The sequence below is a fragment of the Durio zibethinus genome, chromosome 3 (assembly GCF_047325235.1).
Source record: "Durio zibethinus cultivar Kanyao isolate XHJ-2024 chromosome 3, ASM4732523v1, whole genome shotgun sequence".
Classification (NCBI taxonomy): Eukaryota; Viridiplantae; Streptophyta; class Magnoliopsida; order Malvales; family Malvaceae; genus Durio; species Durio zibethinus.
Window position 1 is genome coordinate 32,589,643 of NC_143164.1, and position 16,746 is coordinate 32,606,388.

At 35.3% G+C, this 16,746-nt stretch overlaps 2 protein-coding genes and 1 pseudogene across 14 annotated transcripts; 2 read left to right on the top strand and 1 right to left on the bottom strand.

Moving 5' to 3' along the window:
- Positions 1 to 729: 729 nt before the first annotated feature.
- On the top strand, positions 730 to 6,926 carry LOC111283336 (serine/arginine-rich splicing factor SR34B-like). Of its 4 annotated transcripts, XR_016341000.1 has the most exons (15): positions 730 to 810; positions 927 to 1,026; positions 1,803 to 1,868; positions 1,974 to 2,048; positions 2,146 to 2,248; positions 2,340 to 2,386; positions 2,510 to 2,567; positions 2,766 to 2,815; positions 2,923 to 2,979; positions 3,149 to 3,270; positions 3,349 to 3,450; positions 5,506 to 5,593; positions 5,680 to 6,232; positions 6,431 to 6,525; positions 6,726 to 6,926. XR_016341000.1 is itself a non-coding variant. In XM_022871791.2 (14 exons), exons 2-14 carry the CDS (start codon positions 940 to 942, stop codon positions 6,727 to 6,729), a joined length of 900 nt encoding a protein of 299 aa, XP_022727526.2. In that variant the 5' UTR covers positions 730 to 810; positions 927 to 939; the 3' UTR covers positions 6,730 to 6,926. The 4 variants fall into 4 exon arrangements, 2 of the variants coding, with proteins under 2 accessions (XP_022727526.2, XP_022727525.2); XR_016341001.1 differs by lacking the exon at positions 5,506 to 5,593 and having other exon boundaries at positions 5,655 to 6,232; XM_022871791.2 differs by lacking the exon at positions 5,506 to 5,593 and having other exon boundaries at positions 6,199 to 6,232.
- Positions 6,927 to 7,438: 512 nt separating this feature from the next.
- On the top strand, positions 7,439 to 13,838 carry LOC111283335 (phytochrome A-associated F-box protein pseudogene; annotated as a pseudogene). Of its 3 annotated transcripts, none has more exons than XR_016340999.1 (3): positions 7,439 to 7,646; positions 12,551 to 12,890; positions 13,240 to 13,838. The product of XR_016340999.1 is annotated as a phytochrome A-associated F-box protein pseudogene, transcript variant X3 (transcript). The 3 variants fall into 3 exon arrangements; XR_016340998.1 differs by lacking the exon at positions 7,439 to 7,646 and adding an exon at positions 8,269 to 9,543; XR_016340997.1 differs by lacking the exons at positions 7,439 to 7,646; positions 12,551 to 12,890; positions 13,240 to 13,838 and adding exons at positions 8,193 to 9,543; positions 11,286 to 11,725.
- Positions 11,554 to 16,301, bottom strand: LOC111283334 (E3 ubiquitin-protein ligase RFI2-like). Of its 7 annotated transcripts, XM_022871785.2 has the most exons (7): positions 15,926 to 16,301; positions 15,353 to 15,525; positions 14,641 to 14,699; positions 13,773 to 13,798; positions 13,275 to 13,656; positions 12,340 to 12,824; positions 11,554 to 12,053 (listed from the first exon to the last, which is right to left on the bottom strand). In XM_022871785.2, the coding sequence occupies exons 1-6, from the start codon at positions 16,113 to 16,115 to the stop codon at positions 12,380 to 12,382; spliced, it is 1,275 nt and encodes a 424-aa protein (XP_022727520.2). In that variant the 5' UTR covers positions 16,116 to 16,301; the 3' UTR covers positions 11,554 to 12,053; positions 12,340 to 12,379. The 7 variants fall into 7 exon arrangements, with proteins under 7 accessions (XP_022727520.2, XP_089614636.1, XP_089614634.1 ...); XM_089758510.1 differs by lacking the exon at positions 11,554 to 12,053 and having other exon boundaries at positions 12,189 to 12,818; positions 13,275 to 13,353; XM_089758508.1 differs by lacking the exon at positions 11,554 to 12,053 and having other exon boundaries at positions 12,189 to 12,824; positions 13,275 to 13,353.
- Positions 16,302 to 16,746: the final 445 nt, after the last annotated feature.

Sequence of the window (16,746 nt, forward strand, 5' to 3'; positions counted from 1 at the left end):
ATATTTGAAATTTTACTTTTAGAGTATTTTTTTATAAAAGTTAACTTGAGATGATAAAATATCTTCTTTAATCAATTAGTAAATTAGATAATTTTAAATATATTATGATAATATAATATGAAAATGATATAAAAAATATGAAAATGAAATAATTTAAAATTTTAATAAAAATTATACTTCAATTTGATAAAAAAATTTTATATTTAACATGTTAATATAAAATAAAATTTATATTTTATATATATTAGATATAAAATAAATAAATATAAATACACAAATTATTACATTCATTTATTGAACTAATATAGCAGTGGTTGTTATTAGTATTGTCAATAAAATTTTGTATGAATTTTATTTGAGCTTGTATGTACAACTCTTTTCCTACCTCTTTTGCCCTTTTTTTTTTTTTAATTTAAAAAATGTTTAACAATAATATCTTAGAAAATGATTCTTTATTTAACAAGCCGCTTATGTGGCAAACACCTATAAGTGGACAAAATCATCCGGCAAACTGGATGCAGTCAGTGTCAGCATTTCTTCTTACCAAATAAAAAGGCTCCACAGTTTACCATGTCAGGTTAAAACAGAAGATGACATCTTCGCGCTCTGACGCAGCGTGTTTGCTATAAAATCATAGGCGCGCAACAAGATTGCTATACACGTCGCCTCACCCTAACCTTATACCCCGTTGTTTTCTTGTTTTGTGCCCTAACCTTGCCCGGCCCGCCTATCGTCTGTTCCATTGTTAAATTTCAAAGCCCTAAAAACTCTCTCCTAAGGTCTCCGTGTCGAAACAAGCCCTTCTTTCAGGTGAACCCTTAATTCCTGAATTCCAACCCTAAGTCGATGCATCTTTCTTTTTCTTCTTTAAATCCTAGGCTGAGCTCTCTGGAAATTTGCTTTTGTTTGTTTTTTGTATTTCTCAGGAAAGGGAAAAAAATGAGTAGCCGCTCGAGCAGGACTCTTTACGTTGGAAATCTTCCTGGTGATGTTCGCGAGAGGGAAGTTGAAGATTTGTTTTACAAGGTTAATAAACTTTCATCTTTCCTTTTTTTTTCTTGCAATTTCACCATTAACTCTTCAATATATTAGGTTAAATGGAAACTTTCTTATGAGCAAACTAGTAAGTTTTTCTATTTACTTGTAAAGTACTTGATTGGGAGCAGACAAGTTGTCTTAGGTGGAACTTTGAACTTAAAAATATAAGTTGTGTATTTATGATTTCAATTCCGAGCTTGGGATTTGATCTTTAGGGCATATTAAATGTAAAGGAATGGAATTATAGTGTGAAGACTTTCAAATCAGGTCTACGGTTAAAGAAGATTGATGAGAGGAAACCGGATGATTTAATCGACTATTTTTATGGTTTCCCGCCTTATTCACTAGAAAATATGCTGAGAGATCTTTAGTATTTTTGTTTTCCTATTATCCTTTTGTCCATTGAAATTAAGGAATAGGACTTCAAATTAGATAAGAGCTATACTCCTTTAAAAAAAGAAGTTAGAATCTAATGAAAACCAAAAAATTGCTGCCAAAGCCTTGTATTTTGGACTAACACTTTAAGTTCTAGCTAATCTACAAAATTCACCTTTAATCCTGGCTACCAAAACCAAGAAAACCTAAATGTACTATACTTCTTTTGTGGTTTGCATAAATTCTTCTTTGAATGTGCATGTGACACAAAGTTTGGCTCTTTTAATTTATGGAGTAGAACCACAGTTTCTACTATTAAGTTTGGTGAGTTGTCTTAGTTGATATAGTTTTGAATGAATCTCAATATGCTATTCTTGTTTTTGTTGCAGTATGGTCCAATAGCCCATATTGACCTGAAAATTCCACCAAGGCCTCCAGGTTATGCATTTGTTGAGGTGAGTTTAAAGATGCTAACTTTTCTTTTTGGTTGTTTATTTATTTATTGTGGGGGGATATTATTGGTTTTGGGTTTTTGTTTCTTGTCTTTATATTTTTCTTAGTTTGAAGAGGCTCGAGATGCTGAAGATGCTATTCATGGTCGTGATGGCTATGATTTTGGAGGACATCGTTTGCGGGTTAGTTATTTTTTCTTGCATGTATAGGTTTTATTTAGCATCAATTTAGTAGATTTGGCTTTGTAGGTTATGTTCTCATGCTTATTATTAATTACAGGTTGAACTGGCGCATGGTGGTCGTGGGCAATCATCACTAGATCGTCACAGCAGTCATGGTGGTGGGCGTGGACGTGGACCTTCCAGACGTTCTGAATATCGTGGTTTGTTATCTATTTGATGCCCATGGTATCCATTTGGCAGATATACTAGAATGCCTATAATTTGTCTTTAATGAATTACTATGATATGCAGTGTTAGTCACTGGATTGCCATCTTCTGCTTCATGGCAGGACCTCAAGGTAAGAGTTGATTTTGGTAATTTTGGTAATCCCTCCCCCCTTTTAAAAAGAGGAAGAGACCCCTTACAAGAAAAGAGAAGGAAGTTAAAAAAAAATCTTTGTTTTGTGATGTATTTTCCTCAGGATCACATGCGTCGAGCTGGGGATGTTTGTTTTTCCCAAGTTTTCCGTGATGGTAGTGGTAAGACACTATGTTTGATGCAAACAGTTGTTGGCGGATCCTTTAGCTTTTATGTTTAATTTTAGTTAAAATTAGTTGTTTTGTTTTCCTTAATTGAATTGATCAAAACCATTGCAATCAGGTCTAGACTATGGAATGAAAGTTCAACCGCTTTAAAACTGTGGGTTTACTGATATAAGTTGTCTTTTGGTTTTGCAGGGACAACGGGGATTGTGGACTACACCAATTATGATGATATGAAGTATGCTGTAAGTTTCCTTCCTTTTTACTCATATTGACAGCCTGGAAGACGTCTTAGTTAATGTCATTGAGTAATTATCATTATGTACGAAAATTCCTGGTATTTTTTTTGCAGATTAAGAAACTTGATGATTCTGAGTTTCGGAATGCATTTTCTCGGGCTTATGTTCGGGTATATGATCTCAACCTAGTCTTTTAGAAGCTGAAGGAAGATGATTCATTTTGCTAATTAACATATACAAAAATTTTAGCATAGTTGACTTTTTTTCTATTTTTAATGCTATTTCTCTCTAGTTGCAATTATTATATTCCATCTTGTTTACTAGATTGTTTGCCTGTAGGTTAGGGAATATGATTCTAAGAGGGACTCCTCCAGAAGCCCTAGTCATGGTCGATCTCTCTCAAGAAGTCGCAGCCCCAGCCGCAGTCGTGGTCGGAGCTATAGTCGGAGCAGGAGCCACAGGTTTTTCTTTTTCTTTTAGGGTATGATATTTTATTTATGGCTTTAAAGTTGCATGTTAACCTTGCACCTGCAATGCAGCAAGTCCCCCAGTGCAAAACCTTCGCGCAAGTCACCTGCTAAGTCAAGATCAAGGTCTCCTTCTCAATCCCGCTCTGCGTCCAGGTCTCATTCTTTGTCAAGGTACACTTGCCTCCCCTTTCCCATGGGATATGTTTTTGTTTTATGAAGCATGATGCTATTTGGAATTTTTAGTTGCTGGCTTTTGGTTTTACTGATAATAATTCATCTATTATCTGCTTGTAGTCACGGGTTAATGCATCAGATTTGTCGACCTTAAAATTGATTTTTGGTTGCATTTGAAGAGGTTTTTTTAAATGATTCCTCTAAATTTATATAAGCGTAGGTGGGTGGCTCGGAGTTTATAGTCATTTTGGATCCTGAAAATGCAAAATTAATAATAATAAAATAAAAATTGGAATGCAATTAGGGCTAAGCAAATGGTTGGTTCAGTTAATTCAGTTGTAAAAATCCGAAAACCGACTAAACCGAGTTTATTTATTGAAAAACCAAACCAACTGACTAATAAAATGAAAACTGAAATTTACCAAACCAATTAGGTTGGTTGGTTTCATTGGTTTTATCGGTTTCACTCATAGAAATGCTACAAGGTTAAAATCCACTCAGATATTCTTTTGAAGAAGGAACTGAATGCCTTCAAAATCTAGCTTAGAACATGATTTGCTATACATTTTCAAGAGTAAAATTCACAAGATATTTCTCACCAAGGAAAGAACATAAAACCACAATTAATTTGAAACAGACAAGAAAGAATCGAAAAACAGGGATCAAAAAAATAAAATAAATGTAGGAAAAGGAAAGAGAATGCATATGTAACAGAAAGAAATATAAAAATGCAAGTTCCAAGAATTTGTAGGTTGAGTTGTCACTGAAAGCAACATTGATGATGGCATCGGCCATAGACAAGAAATAACCAGCCCCAGTTGCTTGAAAACTTGTTAAAAAGAGAAAACCCATAACTGATTTACCCACAAAAATTAAAATAAATAAAAGAGTTCTCTCTTCTTTTTAAGAGCAAAATAGAAGAACCTTCAAAAGTCTCTCATGGATAAACAAGGCCATCATAGTTTCTGTCAAGGAATGCATCATGTTTTTGCGCAACATTTTGGTCAGTAGGCATAGGTCCCCTTGCATCAACTCCTTGAAAATTTTTTGATGGCAAAGAAGAGGCCATGTCGAACAAGTCTTGTATCAAACATAGCCCCCTTGAAAATATTTTGATGGTGGAGCTGAAGTGGCAAAGAGAAAGTGTGAGGGAGAAAGAGAATAAAATTAAGGATTTAGATTTTAGGGTTTCTTGAATGGGTATTGGGTAAAGGTAAATGTGTAATTTACTAATTAGAAAATCAAAATAATTCAAATGTAAAATAATATTTTATTAAATATTTAATTATTAATTTTCGGTTGGTTCGGTTTGTAAGATTCAAAATCGTAAACTGACTAAATAAACAGCCTAAACTGAATACAAAACTGATTTAATCTTTTAAACCAAAAAAACCAAAACCAATTTAATATAATGATCGGTCTTTGAATGGTTTAGTCGGTTTGCACCAACATATGCTCTCCCCTAAATGCAATAAGTGCATTTTTTTGGGAAGCTGAACTAAGTCATTTTAAGAAACGAATATTTAGTTTGCCCACGTGATGGAATGATTTCATTATACATTCTGATTGCTTACTCTTCTTTTTCTATATTTTTTGCCGTTGAAAATTTTCTTACTCGCTTGCCCCTTTAACACATACAGAAAAAAATGCATCTAGACATAGCATATTACACTTTCGAAGTCTAAAGTAACTGTGAGCATTGGCAGACCTTATGTCCAACCTTAAATTCGTGATTGTTATTGAAAGCTAATTATGCTATTATTTCTCTCTCTTAGTTTCTTGTGTAAGGTAGGGAATGTGTAGAGGACATGTTTGTGTGCTTCATTCATGGGGATCTACTTGGGTTATCAATGAAAAGATACTTGTTAGTGCTTTTTGGACTCAACTACTCTTTTGTGGTTGTCAACATGAATTTTTGCTTTTGACTTACATGCTTTCATTGTCCAATAGATGGCTTAGCTAAGAAAATGGGTCTGGACTATATCCCAGCTTTTGAACTACATCCACTTTGTTTCTTTTGTCAAATAAAAATTGCCTTGTTTGTCTTTTTAGATATGGATATATGCAGCAAACTGGGGATTGGATATTAGGAACTTGTGGGAATATGGTTCAATTGCATGCAACTCATTTGGTTGCAGAGGTATGCTGTTTTTTAGATGGGCAGCTTTAAAAACTCACTGTCCCTTCTCTAATGTACATAGTATCATAAATGTCCGTGGGTGCTAGATTGGGAACAAAGAAGACAACGGACTGCAATAATAGAGCTGGATTTCTTTACAAGGAATTGCAATAGTAGAGCTGGATTTCAGTGAAGTAAATGCATTGGAATTTGCAAGTCACCATCATTGAGCGATAGAAATATTTCACTGTCAATTTCAGCTCCTGGAAATTGCCAAGCTAATAGGATATGCTATGTGGATTACCTGTGGATTTTCGTGTCACAGTAGGGAAGCATGCTCATTCTCTATTCACTGGTCGAAATATGAAAAATTATTCTTGAAGGATTTCAATTTGTTTGATTAGTTTTTATTTTTTTATTTTTTATTTATCTTGCATATGTAGGCAGGTTTGTGAGCTGGTCCTACTTATTATTTCCTTATTTAACTGCTAAAGATTATGCTTTCTTTTTTATTCCCTTTGAATATGGTGATTCTGACATGGAAGTGGCATCAAGGCTCTTGGATGTAAAGTTGTTAAAAGGAACATGTTGATTTTAAATTTGGGTTCTTTGTGGAACTTTTGCAGATCTCCATCAAAATCCAGATCTCCTTTGCCTTCTGTAAGTGATTTTTTGCATTTATGTAGTCAAGATTTTCAAAAATGAAGTTTTTTCACCTTTGGAAAAATTGGTTGGTTTCTATCCCATTGAGCAGTCTGTTCTGACCTCTTAAGTTTAATCTATCCGGTTTGCTATTCCCTCATTTTATTGATTACTATTGTTTAATATTTTACATTACATTTAATGGATTGGCTTCAGCGTCAAAAAGGAAGGAGTAAGAGTCCAAAAAGAAGCAGTGTTAGCAGGAGTCCAAGTGGGAGTAGAAGCAGGAGTAGAAGCAAGAGTTTATCCAGGTCTTGATCTCATGCTCCTTCTCTAGTGTCTTTCGTTGATATAGTTTCTTGGGTAATAAGATGTTAATTTCATTCCTTCACTAAATTAAAAAATAAAAAAATTGTTGATATCATTTGTACAAGAAATGTTGATCCATTCATCTCCAATTCTCCCACATACAAATTTTCGCTGCAACCTGATAGTATATTTCATTTGACAGGTAAGATACAATTGCTGAGTTGTTTTATGACCCAGAAGCTGAAGACTCCTATGAAATTTGAAGTTCCAATTAAATTACCTTGAGCTGAAAAAACTTATAATAAGTGTACGAATCATGCTGGATTTCATGGCTAAATTTAGAACATCTGATGTTTGTTCTGTTTTTTGAACCATTCTATATACCTGTTCTTGGCACTTTAAATGTGATTGTTGGATTAGTGAATTTTGTTGGAATGCAAAGTAAGGAGGCCGCGGATTTTAGCCTTCCAGATCTTTAGCTTTTTGGATCAACCTTAATAGTTATCGCTGTCAGTTGGCAATCAACCATTTGTGAGTAAAAATGTTTTGAGATAGGATATGGATATGAACTATGAAGGGAGAGCCAACGAATAAATAACTAATAAAAGGTTTATGGCCTGAGGGTTAGAATGTAGATGTATGATTGCTAGATCTTTGGCTTGGGTGGCTCTATTTGGGAGCTTGATCGGAGGGTTTTTATTGCATTAAAAGGTGTGGTTTATAATTGAATCTTTAGTAATGATTTGGGGATCCCTGAAATTGGCTGCCAAATGGACCGTTAATCAAATGTCTAGAGGAAGTGGAACTGGAGGTTAACTGAAACCTCGTATTGGTCATTTATCAATTTAAATTTAATGACTAATACCATTTTCAAGTGTTCATGGGTTTGGTTTCGGTTCCCTTTTCTAAGTAAAGATGGGGAAATTTGTTAGGAATATTTTCGTTTTGGATGAGATCCACAGAAGTGGAGGCGGAGGTATCATGTGCTGGTGTTACAGGTATAAGTGGATAAGTGGGCGCGTGAAATGTCCAAACCCCGAACAGAAATATGTCCAGCTGTCCCTGGTGATTGATAATGGTGACAAAGGACTCTAAAGTTGTGTTCCTTAATAGTATACTCAACGTAAGTTAGTGTTCCTTTCGTGTGGTAATGGTATACTTAATTTTCATTGAACTTGAGTTTGCTCCTTTTAATAATTGTTTTTTTTTATTATTATTTTGAGTCTGTTTAGTATGCTTAGCGCAAGAGACACAGAAGTTGCTTTCAAAATTTGGTGAGGCTACAACCCTGCTATTATAATCGAAAATATTGGTTAAAATTTATCTATCTTGGTTTATTTAGAATCTGTAATTAAGTATATAAGTTTTTTTTTTTTTTTTAATTATTTATTTTACCCTGCTCTACTCTACTCTGAACACCCTATTCTGAACTCAATCTCAATTGCTAAAAAATCTTACTTTTGGGGGAGGAAATTACGCTTCCAATTTGAGCAATCCTTCAAATGCTGAATGTTTCATTGCGCTGAATCAAAATCAACGATGAAAGAAACAGACAACCAAGTTCGGTTTGAATTGGTAAGGTTTAAATTTCTATTTTTACTATTAACAATTTTTAATAAATGATTTATAAATCTAATTTAAATTATGTGATCTGCCTAACTTTGAAATTAACTCTTTTCACAATAAACTTGAAAAAAAAAAAATTCAAATACATTGTGCTACCAAAAAAAGGGCTGAGGAGTCGTAAGCAGCTGTCCAAACAAAAAGCTGCTCGCACGGTCTTTCATATCACCGCCACCAGAGCCACCACCTCCTCGGCTTCCCTGATTGTTCTTTGAGTTCTAAATAAGTAGAGAAAAAATAAACAAAAAAGTTCATTGAACACATCTCTGAAATCCCAAACGGAACTTTAACCTAATCTGGACTCAATTCAACCGTTTTCAACTGGAGAAAGAAAATAGAAGAAAAACCAAATATCACCCCTTTCAGTTCCCACCCACAACAATGACAGAGACGCCCTTCGCAAAACTCCCTGACGACGTCGTTCTAAACATTTTCTCCAAGCTCGAACACCACCCCAAAAGCTGGGCTTCTCTCGCTTGCGTCTGCGCAAAATTCTCCTCCCTAATACGGAACACCTGCTTTAAACAAAAATGCTCCAAAACCATCCCCGCCGTCTGCTCCGATCTCCTCTCCTCATCGTCCTCCCCACCGGGCGGCTGGGCCTCCCTCCACAAGCTGTCTGTCTGCTGCCCTGGCCTTCTCCACGCCGGCGTCATTCTAGAGAACTCCTGTTTCGGCCTCGAACACCAGCTTGTCCCCGACGATAATTATCACAAGCCAGCCAATTCCCAAGACTCAACGCCGTCCACCAAGCCCTGTTCCAGCAGAACTGTAGCGACTTCAAATCCGGATCCGGAAGTGGACGTTCCTGGGTGCGATTGTTCCTGGTCACTTTTCGAAGATCTCTATTACGACACCGTTTATAACGCATCCGATTCGACAGAGGGCTATCCTGAGGAAACAACCGATAATGCACCAACTAAAATTTGGCGTGAATTTTCCGTTTGTAAAAGAAGGAAGATTTATAGATCACTGAGGTCCCATTTAGCAACCGGTGCTTGGAACTTAAGCCGAGAACAAGGAAATAAGTTATTAGCGAGCCGTTTTCGAGGCGATTGCTTATACATTAGCGATTGGCCGGGATGCGTTCACACAGAGGAGAAGCGAAATTACATGCTTTTCAGAGGCATCTTCAAGAATTTCAAGAAATCTCGGGTTTGGAAGACGTTAAATGATGGGAACAGAAGCAAGATTGATCTGAATTGCTCGTTTTGCTCTTGCAAAGACACTTGGGATTTGCATTCTGCTTTCTGTTTGAGGCGGGTTTTCGGGTACCATGAGGACGGTGAGCCTGTTGTTCGAGCTTATGTTTGTGAGAATGGACATGTTTCTGGTGCTTGGACTGATTTGCCTTTATACACTTAAAGAGAAGAGAGTGTATCACATCAAAATTACTAGTAAGTTGTTTCATCGAAATAAAAGGAATTTTAATATTGTGTCTGTTTTATTGGGTTTGAGCTTTTGATAAAAGAATGTACTTTTGAATTTGGTTTTCTCTGAAGATGACACTGGTTTTGGAGGTATGATTATGTTTAATTTCTTTTAACCAAGTTATTTTTATATGTTACATTGTTTATTGTCATTGAATCTTATATCATCAAGTGAATGTGTGCGCAGCCATTGTTCAATGATTGAACTTTGGTCTTTGGAAAATGAAATTTCACAGTTTTATACCAAGATGGGGAACACTTTGTCTCCATTAATGGCAGATTACAAAAATGAGAGTAGCAGAAGCTGAATTCCAGTCTCTGAACTATTAATTTTTAAATTTTAATAATTATTTTTTCTCTTACTAATCAATTTGTTTGACTATGCTAATTCAAAGATTAGATACATTTTCGAAAGTGTTAGAAAACAATGACTCCATATCTAAATTTATACATTTGTTTGACTATGCTCTAGGATGACAGTCCGCTGCTATTTTATACAGAATCTAAATTTAATTTTTGTTTATCAAAGCAATCGACTCCATATCAATTTGTAGTCGATTGGTCTTCTTGACAGTTTAAGGCAGTCAACTGCCTACATAATCAGTCTTCAATATATGATTCTCCTTAAACTTAAAATCATTTTTTTAGAACCATGATTTAATATATGGGTTTTTTACTGCTTATATTAAATCTTGAAAATACGGCTTTGTGTTTGCACCACGCGACTGGGTACTATAATCAATTTCTAGTAATGTTTGATTCTCTTTTTATTTTTTATTTTTTGGACTTTTTCATGTCATTTCAACTGAGTGTCATTCAACCTTTGGCCTTGGCTCATAATTCTCTTTTCTGTTTTAACGTTTGTGCATGCATGTAATCATTTTCAATTGTTACTAATTTCTTAGAAGGATCCTCTTAAAAGTTTCTTGTTGCTATAGCTAAATTTGGGAAAAGAGTAATTTTAGACATTCAAGAGGATCAAAAGCTGTTAGACACAGTTTCATGTGCTGAAAAAAAGCTTGATAGTCTCCTTGACATAATGTGTTTGCGAAGGGCTATCTCCTTCCGGAAATGCCAGACAGACTAGCAAAGTGCTTAAAAAGCAAGTTCCAGACCTCCTCGTTAGCTTGGGAAAGCCATAAATCCTGTCCAAGCTGAAAATAGTTCTCTAACCATACCAGGAAGAACCTGATGATTTGTTGATCTGGATCATGTTTGACCTCTGCTGATTGTTTCAGCCATGATTGCATCTGTGAATTGTCACTCGCATTGTTTTCAGGAGAGAGTATCTCCAGGAATTGCCCTGGAACATGAGGCTTCCAAATTATAGGGTCTAGCGGGTATATGCAGCCTTGTCCTAGCTTTTTACTGAGGCTGTGGTTAAAGGAAAAATTTTTTTATATTAGTGGCTTGCTCTGAATGTTATTAGAGATACACACTGAGATCTGAGTTTTCAAATGCCTTAAAGCAATCTAGTCATGTATAAAGTGTTGGGTAAATCATCTGCAGCTGTCACAGTTTTCAGACCTGATGATGAAAACATGACAAAAAACTTTTAATTGAAACCGTTACATGTCTTTTGCCATATAGCTTATGTTTGAGTGATATGAACTGCTTAGATAAAGGCTACATACAGTAGGAGTCCAGTTCATTGATTTATAAAACAGATGAATGATAGAATGACTTGTTTTCTGGGTTTGCATTTCCAGTTTTGAAGAGAACCTTTCTCCTGGAAGCAATGTTTCTGACCGAATATGAAAAGTTGTCAAGTAGCTCATGGTAGGGAGGCAAAGGGCAGGAATGGGGAACTCATGCAACCATTTAGCACAGGCAAACAGCCAAAACCACTTAAACCAATTCCTTATACGAGTCTTTGCCCTTCGCTAAAAGCAGAAAAGGACATCCGAATGTCTAACCCAAAAGTTTCTTGATTACCAAGTGGATTCCTCGTGATGAGATTGTTCTTGTACGATCCTATTTCAACAAGTTGCCATCCAATTCTATCATGGAACAATAGTTCTACACTGAGCTGAACTCTGTGAGGGTAAAGCGAAATGACGAGTCTATGTTCCTCGCTAACAATAGTTCTTCTAAGTTTGACACTACCCGTGCTTTGCACTGATAAATATAGTGGATTTGACTTTCCGCCTGAATTTGTCTTTGGTTCTGCTTATTTGGATGATCCAGATTTGAGAAGATATCCTAAACTTTCGAGAGATTGGTATCCCCATTTTCTCAAGGGAGGAAGCGTCAGTCCAAATGGAGTGATCTGCTCTTTCCCACGGCCATTTCTTCCAAAGGAAAAGAATAATGACCTTGTGTTGATTTTCCATGTTTCTAAGCTGTACTTTTCCCTTTTGACCAAACAAAGCGATGGACTTCCTGGAAGCATATCACTCGATAAATGCTAGGTGCACGTCCGTGACTGTTTCTTCAAACTGAGCGAAGTTCAATTGCATCAAGTTTCCTCATTTTACCTGCAGGAAATCCTCAAATGCACCGGCCATTAGCTTTTGTTCAGAAATCCAATGTCTATTACAGCTTCCTTTCATCTACTAGGCGAAATTTTAAACAACATAGATAAAAGATATAGATGAATGCATCAGCATGTAATGAGCAAAGGGACTCGTCAATTTCGAGGTCTGCCCCACGGGCAAATTTGCCATAAATTACAAAAATGATCAAAGTTGATCGATTCTTATAGTTTCCTTTTATGCCAGTCATAAATTTAGATGCAATCATTTGAAACAAACATGGACAAACCTATTGATAAGCATTTGCAACCAAACTTTGACTGCATCATCTAAGCAAAACGCCTATAGAGGAAGCTCATAGACCTGTTGCCAGAATCAGAGCTATGTGTAGGATGATATGACCCCCAACCTGAGTCTCTTGATATGGTTGGGAAATGTGATAAAAGCTCTCTTTCCAGAGCACTATAATTATTTGGAAACAAACTTTCTGCTTCGTGTAGGTTCTGCCTCGATGAACTTGATGGAGGATAGATATAGAAGCCGCCACCTTGATCAGGTTGTGGGACTACTGGGGCTAGTGGGGCCAAAGCTCTTCTCATTCCAGGAACTACAGCAGCAGGCACACCAGGTCGATTGAAGCGCTGTTGATAGAAATGATGTTGCTGATGATAAAAGGCAAGAGATGCATGGGTCCTATCATGAGTATGAGCAGTGCTGCCTGGATGACAGGGAAAAACTGAAGAGACATACGAACTCCCACCTCTAGAACTGGACCTATGAAGAGTCAATGACCATTTAGCTTTCCAATAGTCAACAGCATTCACGATCAAAAGGAAAGTGGTAAGTATCTCTTTTCCAATCATGTTAGCTATTTTGAAAAAAAAGTACCACATTCTTAAAAATCCATCGCTGAATTAATCATTTTGGGCTCATAAGCAAAGAGAACTTATATTCATGTGATTTTTAACAAAAGTAAACTTGGGTTTTATAAACACATTTAACATGATTACATCACAGACCATGCTCTGTCGTACCTAGAATTCAAGAGCATTACCATGACATTCACACCCCCTCCCTATATATATATATATAAACACACAAATAAATAAATTTTATGACTATTTTCACATGGAACAGAACTAATTGAACACAACTGTCATGTTTCTGTAATCACTGCCAATAACATCAGGTAGATATTCAAACTCATCTTAGATGGTGCCTTACCCATGCTCCAAGGGAAAAGGATGTGGAAAAGATCCGGCTCTACTCAAAGCATTAAGTTCCCCATTGGAAGATCTGAAAGCTGCAGCTGGAACAGAAGCTGGATCAGTATTGCTGATATGGCTATCAGATACAGACAAATTTGGAGAATGCCAGCCCCAACTATGATATTGGATACTAATGGTGGGCAAAGCATGGGGAATAAAAATCTCATTGTGTCCAGACAGGCTGTTTGAATGGCGATTAATGTTGGGATCATTAACACTATCACTAGATCTTAGAGTTGTGGGTGGAAGTGGTCCAGCATATGCAACATATGAATGAGCCACAGATGAAGCAGCAGCTTGTTCAGCAGATATAGCATGGTGTCCATGTATTTCATGATCTACATGGAGAAGAAATTTCATTTTTGTGTCACAGTTGTTGCCTCATTGAATCACCAGAGAAATGGTATGTAGAAAGTGATTTTATTCATAAAAAAAAAAATAAAAAAATCCTTACATGTAGTAGATGGAGGTTCCACTTCCCTGAAAGATATAATAAAGCACCAACATGTCAGTGACAGCAGCAATGTTTTTATCAAAGGAACTGCCGAGCATTTTCAATAAACAGACAACAAGATTCTAATATAAGTACTTTTCCATCTTGTTTCACAGTTCCATCAAAGAGAACAGGAGAAATGAGAGATCTGACACCATAAGAAAACAACTGCAGTTGCTGAAGCAAAACAGAAGTTTACAACATAAGTGAAAACTAAAAAGAATACAAATTAACAATCCTGCACAACATTCAACACTACTTATAATCCTTCAATTATAAGTTTAAAACCTTGCACTCAGCATGCAACTCTTTTACCCTACTATTCCTTTCAATGACTTTATCTGTCCTAGGAAAATGTATCTACATAACATTCTTAAACAAAAGTATACGTAAATCCCTTGATTTTAGGAGTCTAGAATTTTTAAAATGTAACAAGTTCCAAATAATGGGTGGCACTAAAGCAATAAGCTATTGTCTGCAATTTAACCCCTTCAACCTTGTTAGCCTAGTTCCTAAATTGGTTGGAAAGAAAAACTTCAACTAGAAACAAGCTCAGAGGGAGGAGGTCATAATTATCTTGGGGGTAAAAAAGCTAGAATGCTAAAGAAATCAAAGCCCATGTAGAGGAGGAACTATGTAAAAGGCAGCAACATCAGATAAAAATATTCCAAATATGCAGCTAAATTATTGTAAACAATTATGCTAATGTATTCTTTGAGCACTAAACAACTAGAAATTCAAGAGGATATAAGCTTAACAGTTATGAAATCATAGTACAAAAACTAGGTCAAAATGAAATCAACAATGCAAAAAGAGGGATCTTGCTCACTCAGATAATGAACCAATTCTTGTAAATTCACCAAATGGACACCAGTGAACTCTAAATGGCTGCAAAAACAAAATAATAATAATAAAAAAAAGATGCTATCAAGAACAAATTGTAAGAAATAATTTATACATTTTGAAACAGCAAGCACAAAGTGGATTTAAAATGGAAAAACCTGAGGCACCTACATAACAAGTTTTGTAATGGAAAAGAAATAATAGTCTACATTCTTCATACTATTTTAGTGTTGAAAGGAGTTTTAATAGTCTTACTATTACTCTTATTATTTTATCTTTTTGTCTTGCTATTACTCTTATTTTATTTTTTTTATTTATTCGTATGAGAAAGAAAGGATTCTTATTAAGACTTTAAAAAATCTCTCTCAAAAGAGAAAGTTGTCACAAATTTCAGTGGTGAAAAGGACACAATTAAAACGAATTTGACATTTCCTAAACTTTTCTTTCTGTGAACATTGAAGCCTATATTTATATTTTTTTGCGACTAAGACATTAAGAGCAGCATAAAGATGGAAAAGCATATACAATATTGCAAGCCATAATCTGCATGAACCTAAAAGACTTCACCATTTTAGGCATGCCACTGGACACATGCCAATATCTTGAAAAAGATAATATCTCTTCCAAGTTAAAAATGCAGCTATAAGATAATAAACAGCAATACAGACTGATAGAAAACATAGGAAGTTTGTTAATACCATTTCAGAATAACCTTGATCATAATAATCATCATCAACATTCCAGTCCTCCATGCTTAGCTCAGGAAATGATCGAGTGGAGCCATTTGCATACAACCATTGACCTTTTTCAACTTTCCGGCAATTCGGGCATTGCATAGCCCCCTTCATATTAAATGCTGAACCGATGCAATCTGCGGAGTATGGGTCATAAGCAGCAAATTATGAAAACCAATTATGATATAATGCGTGTATGGGCCAAACAAAAAGACAACAAGACAATGTAAAAGCGTGCTTCAAGCAGAAACAGTAAATGCACGAGGTTTGCTTCATCTAAAAATCTCTTTCGCCTTCACCCCTTAGCTTATCGGACAACCTTAAGACTCCTGCCTAAAAGTTGTAAGTCCTTTTGAAAGGCAACCAATTGATCATTGATTCCCAATATCAAATTGACAAGATTATCTCCGTAGACTTCTATCACCATAATTCCATTGATAATTCATAAAGTTGTTTATTGATGAAATGTATACACTAACGGTGCATCAAATATAATTTCAAAAAGAAAACAGCATAATTAAGAAACATGAAAAATACCCAGATGGAACTCATGACCACATTGGAGCTTAGCCCTGGATCTGCCGCCAGTATCGGAAACCAAATCAAGGCAAATCGAGCATGAGACCTCAGAAGATGGAGCTGCTGCAGCATCCCCTTGATGACCGTTCATCAGTTGATGACGATGATGATCATCATGATCAAGTTCACAATCAAGCGAGCCCACCATACCTTTTCCCACCAATCAAAAACGCATAAGAAAAAAAAAAGCCCAACCAAATTGGAAAAGAAATCCGAAACGGACAAATCCCAATCTGGTTTTTTTTTTTTGGTTGTGTATCTGGTTTATGTGTTGGGTTTGGAATTTGGATGCGAGGATATGCATCCGACCTGTCAGATTAGGTGGTTGGGACTCTCAACAGCTTTTTGCGGACTTTTGTCTTTAATGTATTGAAGTACTCTACTTTTACTGCACTACGCCCGAATCTATCAATTTAAAACACTACAATTATACCATACAAGAATATACAAATTAAAAAATATAAAATAACACAATTTAAAATTTTAATTAAATTTATGTGAATTTAATAAAATAAAAAATATATTTCATATTTTTATATCAATATAAATTATGTCACTTAATTTTTTTATAAAATATAATAAAAATACATAAATTATTAATATTTTATATTATACAAATATATATTATCAAATTTTTACGTCCCACCACAAGGAAAATATTATATTTTTACTTAGAATTAGTAATTTTAAATGGGATATAATACCCTAAAAGAATAATAAAAAATAAAAAAATAATGCAATTTAAAATTTTTAAAAAATTTATATATCAATTTAGAAAA

Excerpts from the sequence above, each read along its gene's own strand:
- LOC111283336 (XM_022871790.2), top strand. The coding sequence starts at position 940 with ATGAGTAGCCGCTCGAGCAGGACTCTTTACGTTGGAAATCTTCCTGGT. Across the intron at positions 2,816-2,922 it reads ATGATGATATGAAGTATGCT|ATTAAGAAACTTGATGATTC; the intron begins GTAAGTTTCCTT and ends TTTTTTTTGCAG. Across the intron at positions 3,271-3,348 it reads AGTCGGAGCAGGAGCCACAG|CAAGTCCCCCAGTGCAAAAC; the intron begins GTTTTTCTTTTT and ends CCTGCAATGCAG.
- LOC111283334 (XM_022871785.2), bottom strand. The coding sequence starts at position 16,115 with ATGGTGGGCTCGCTTGATTGTGAACTTGATCATGATGATCATCATCGT. Across the intron at positions 15,526-15,925 it reads TGGTCATGAGTTCCATCTGG|ATTGCATCGGTTCAGCATTT; the intron begins GTATTTTTCATG and ends CATACTCCGCAG. Across the intron at positions 12,825-13,274 it reads CCTTTTCCCTTGGAGCATGG|GTCCAGTTCTAGAGGTGGGA; the intron begins GTAAGGCACCAT and ends GACTCTTCATAG.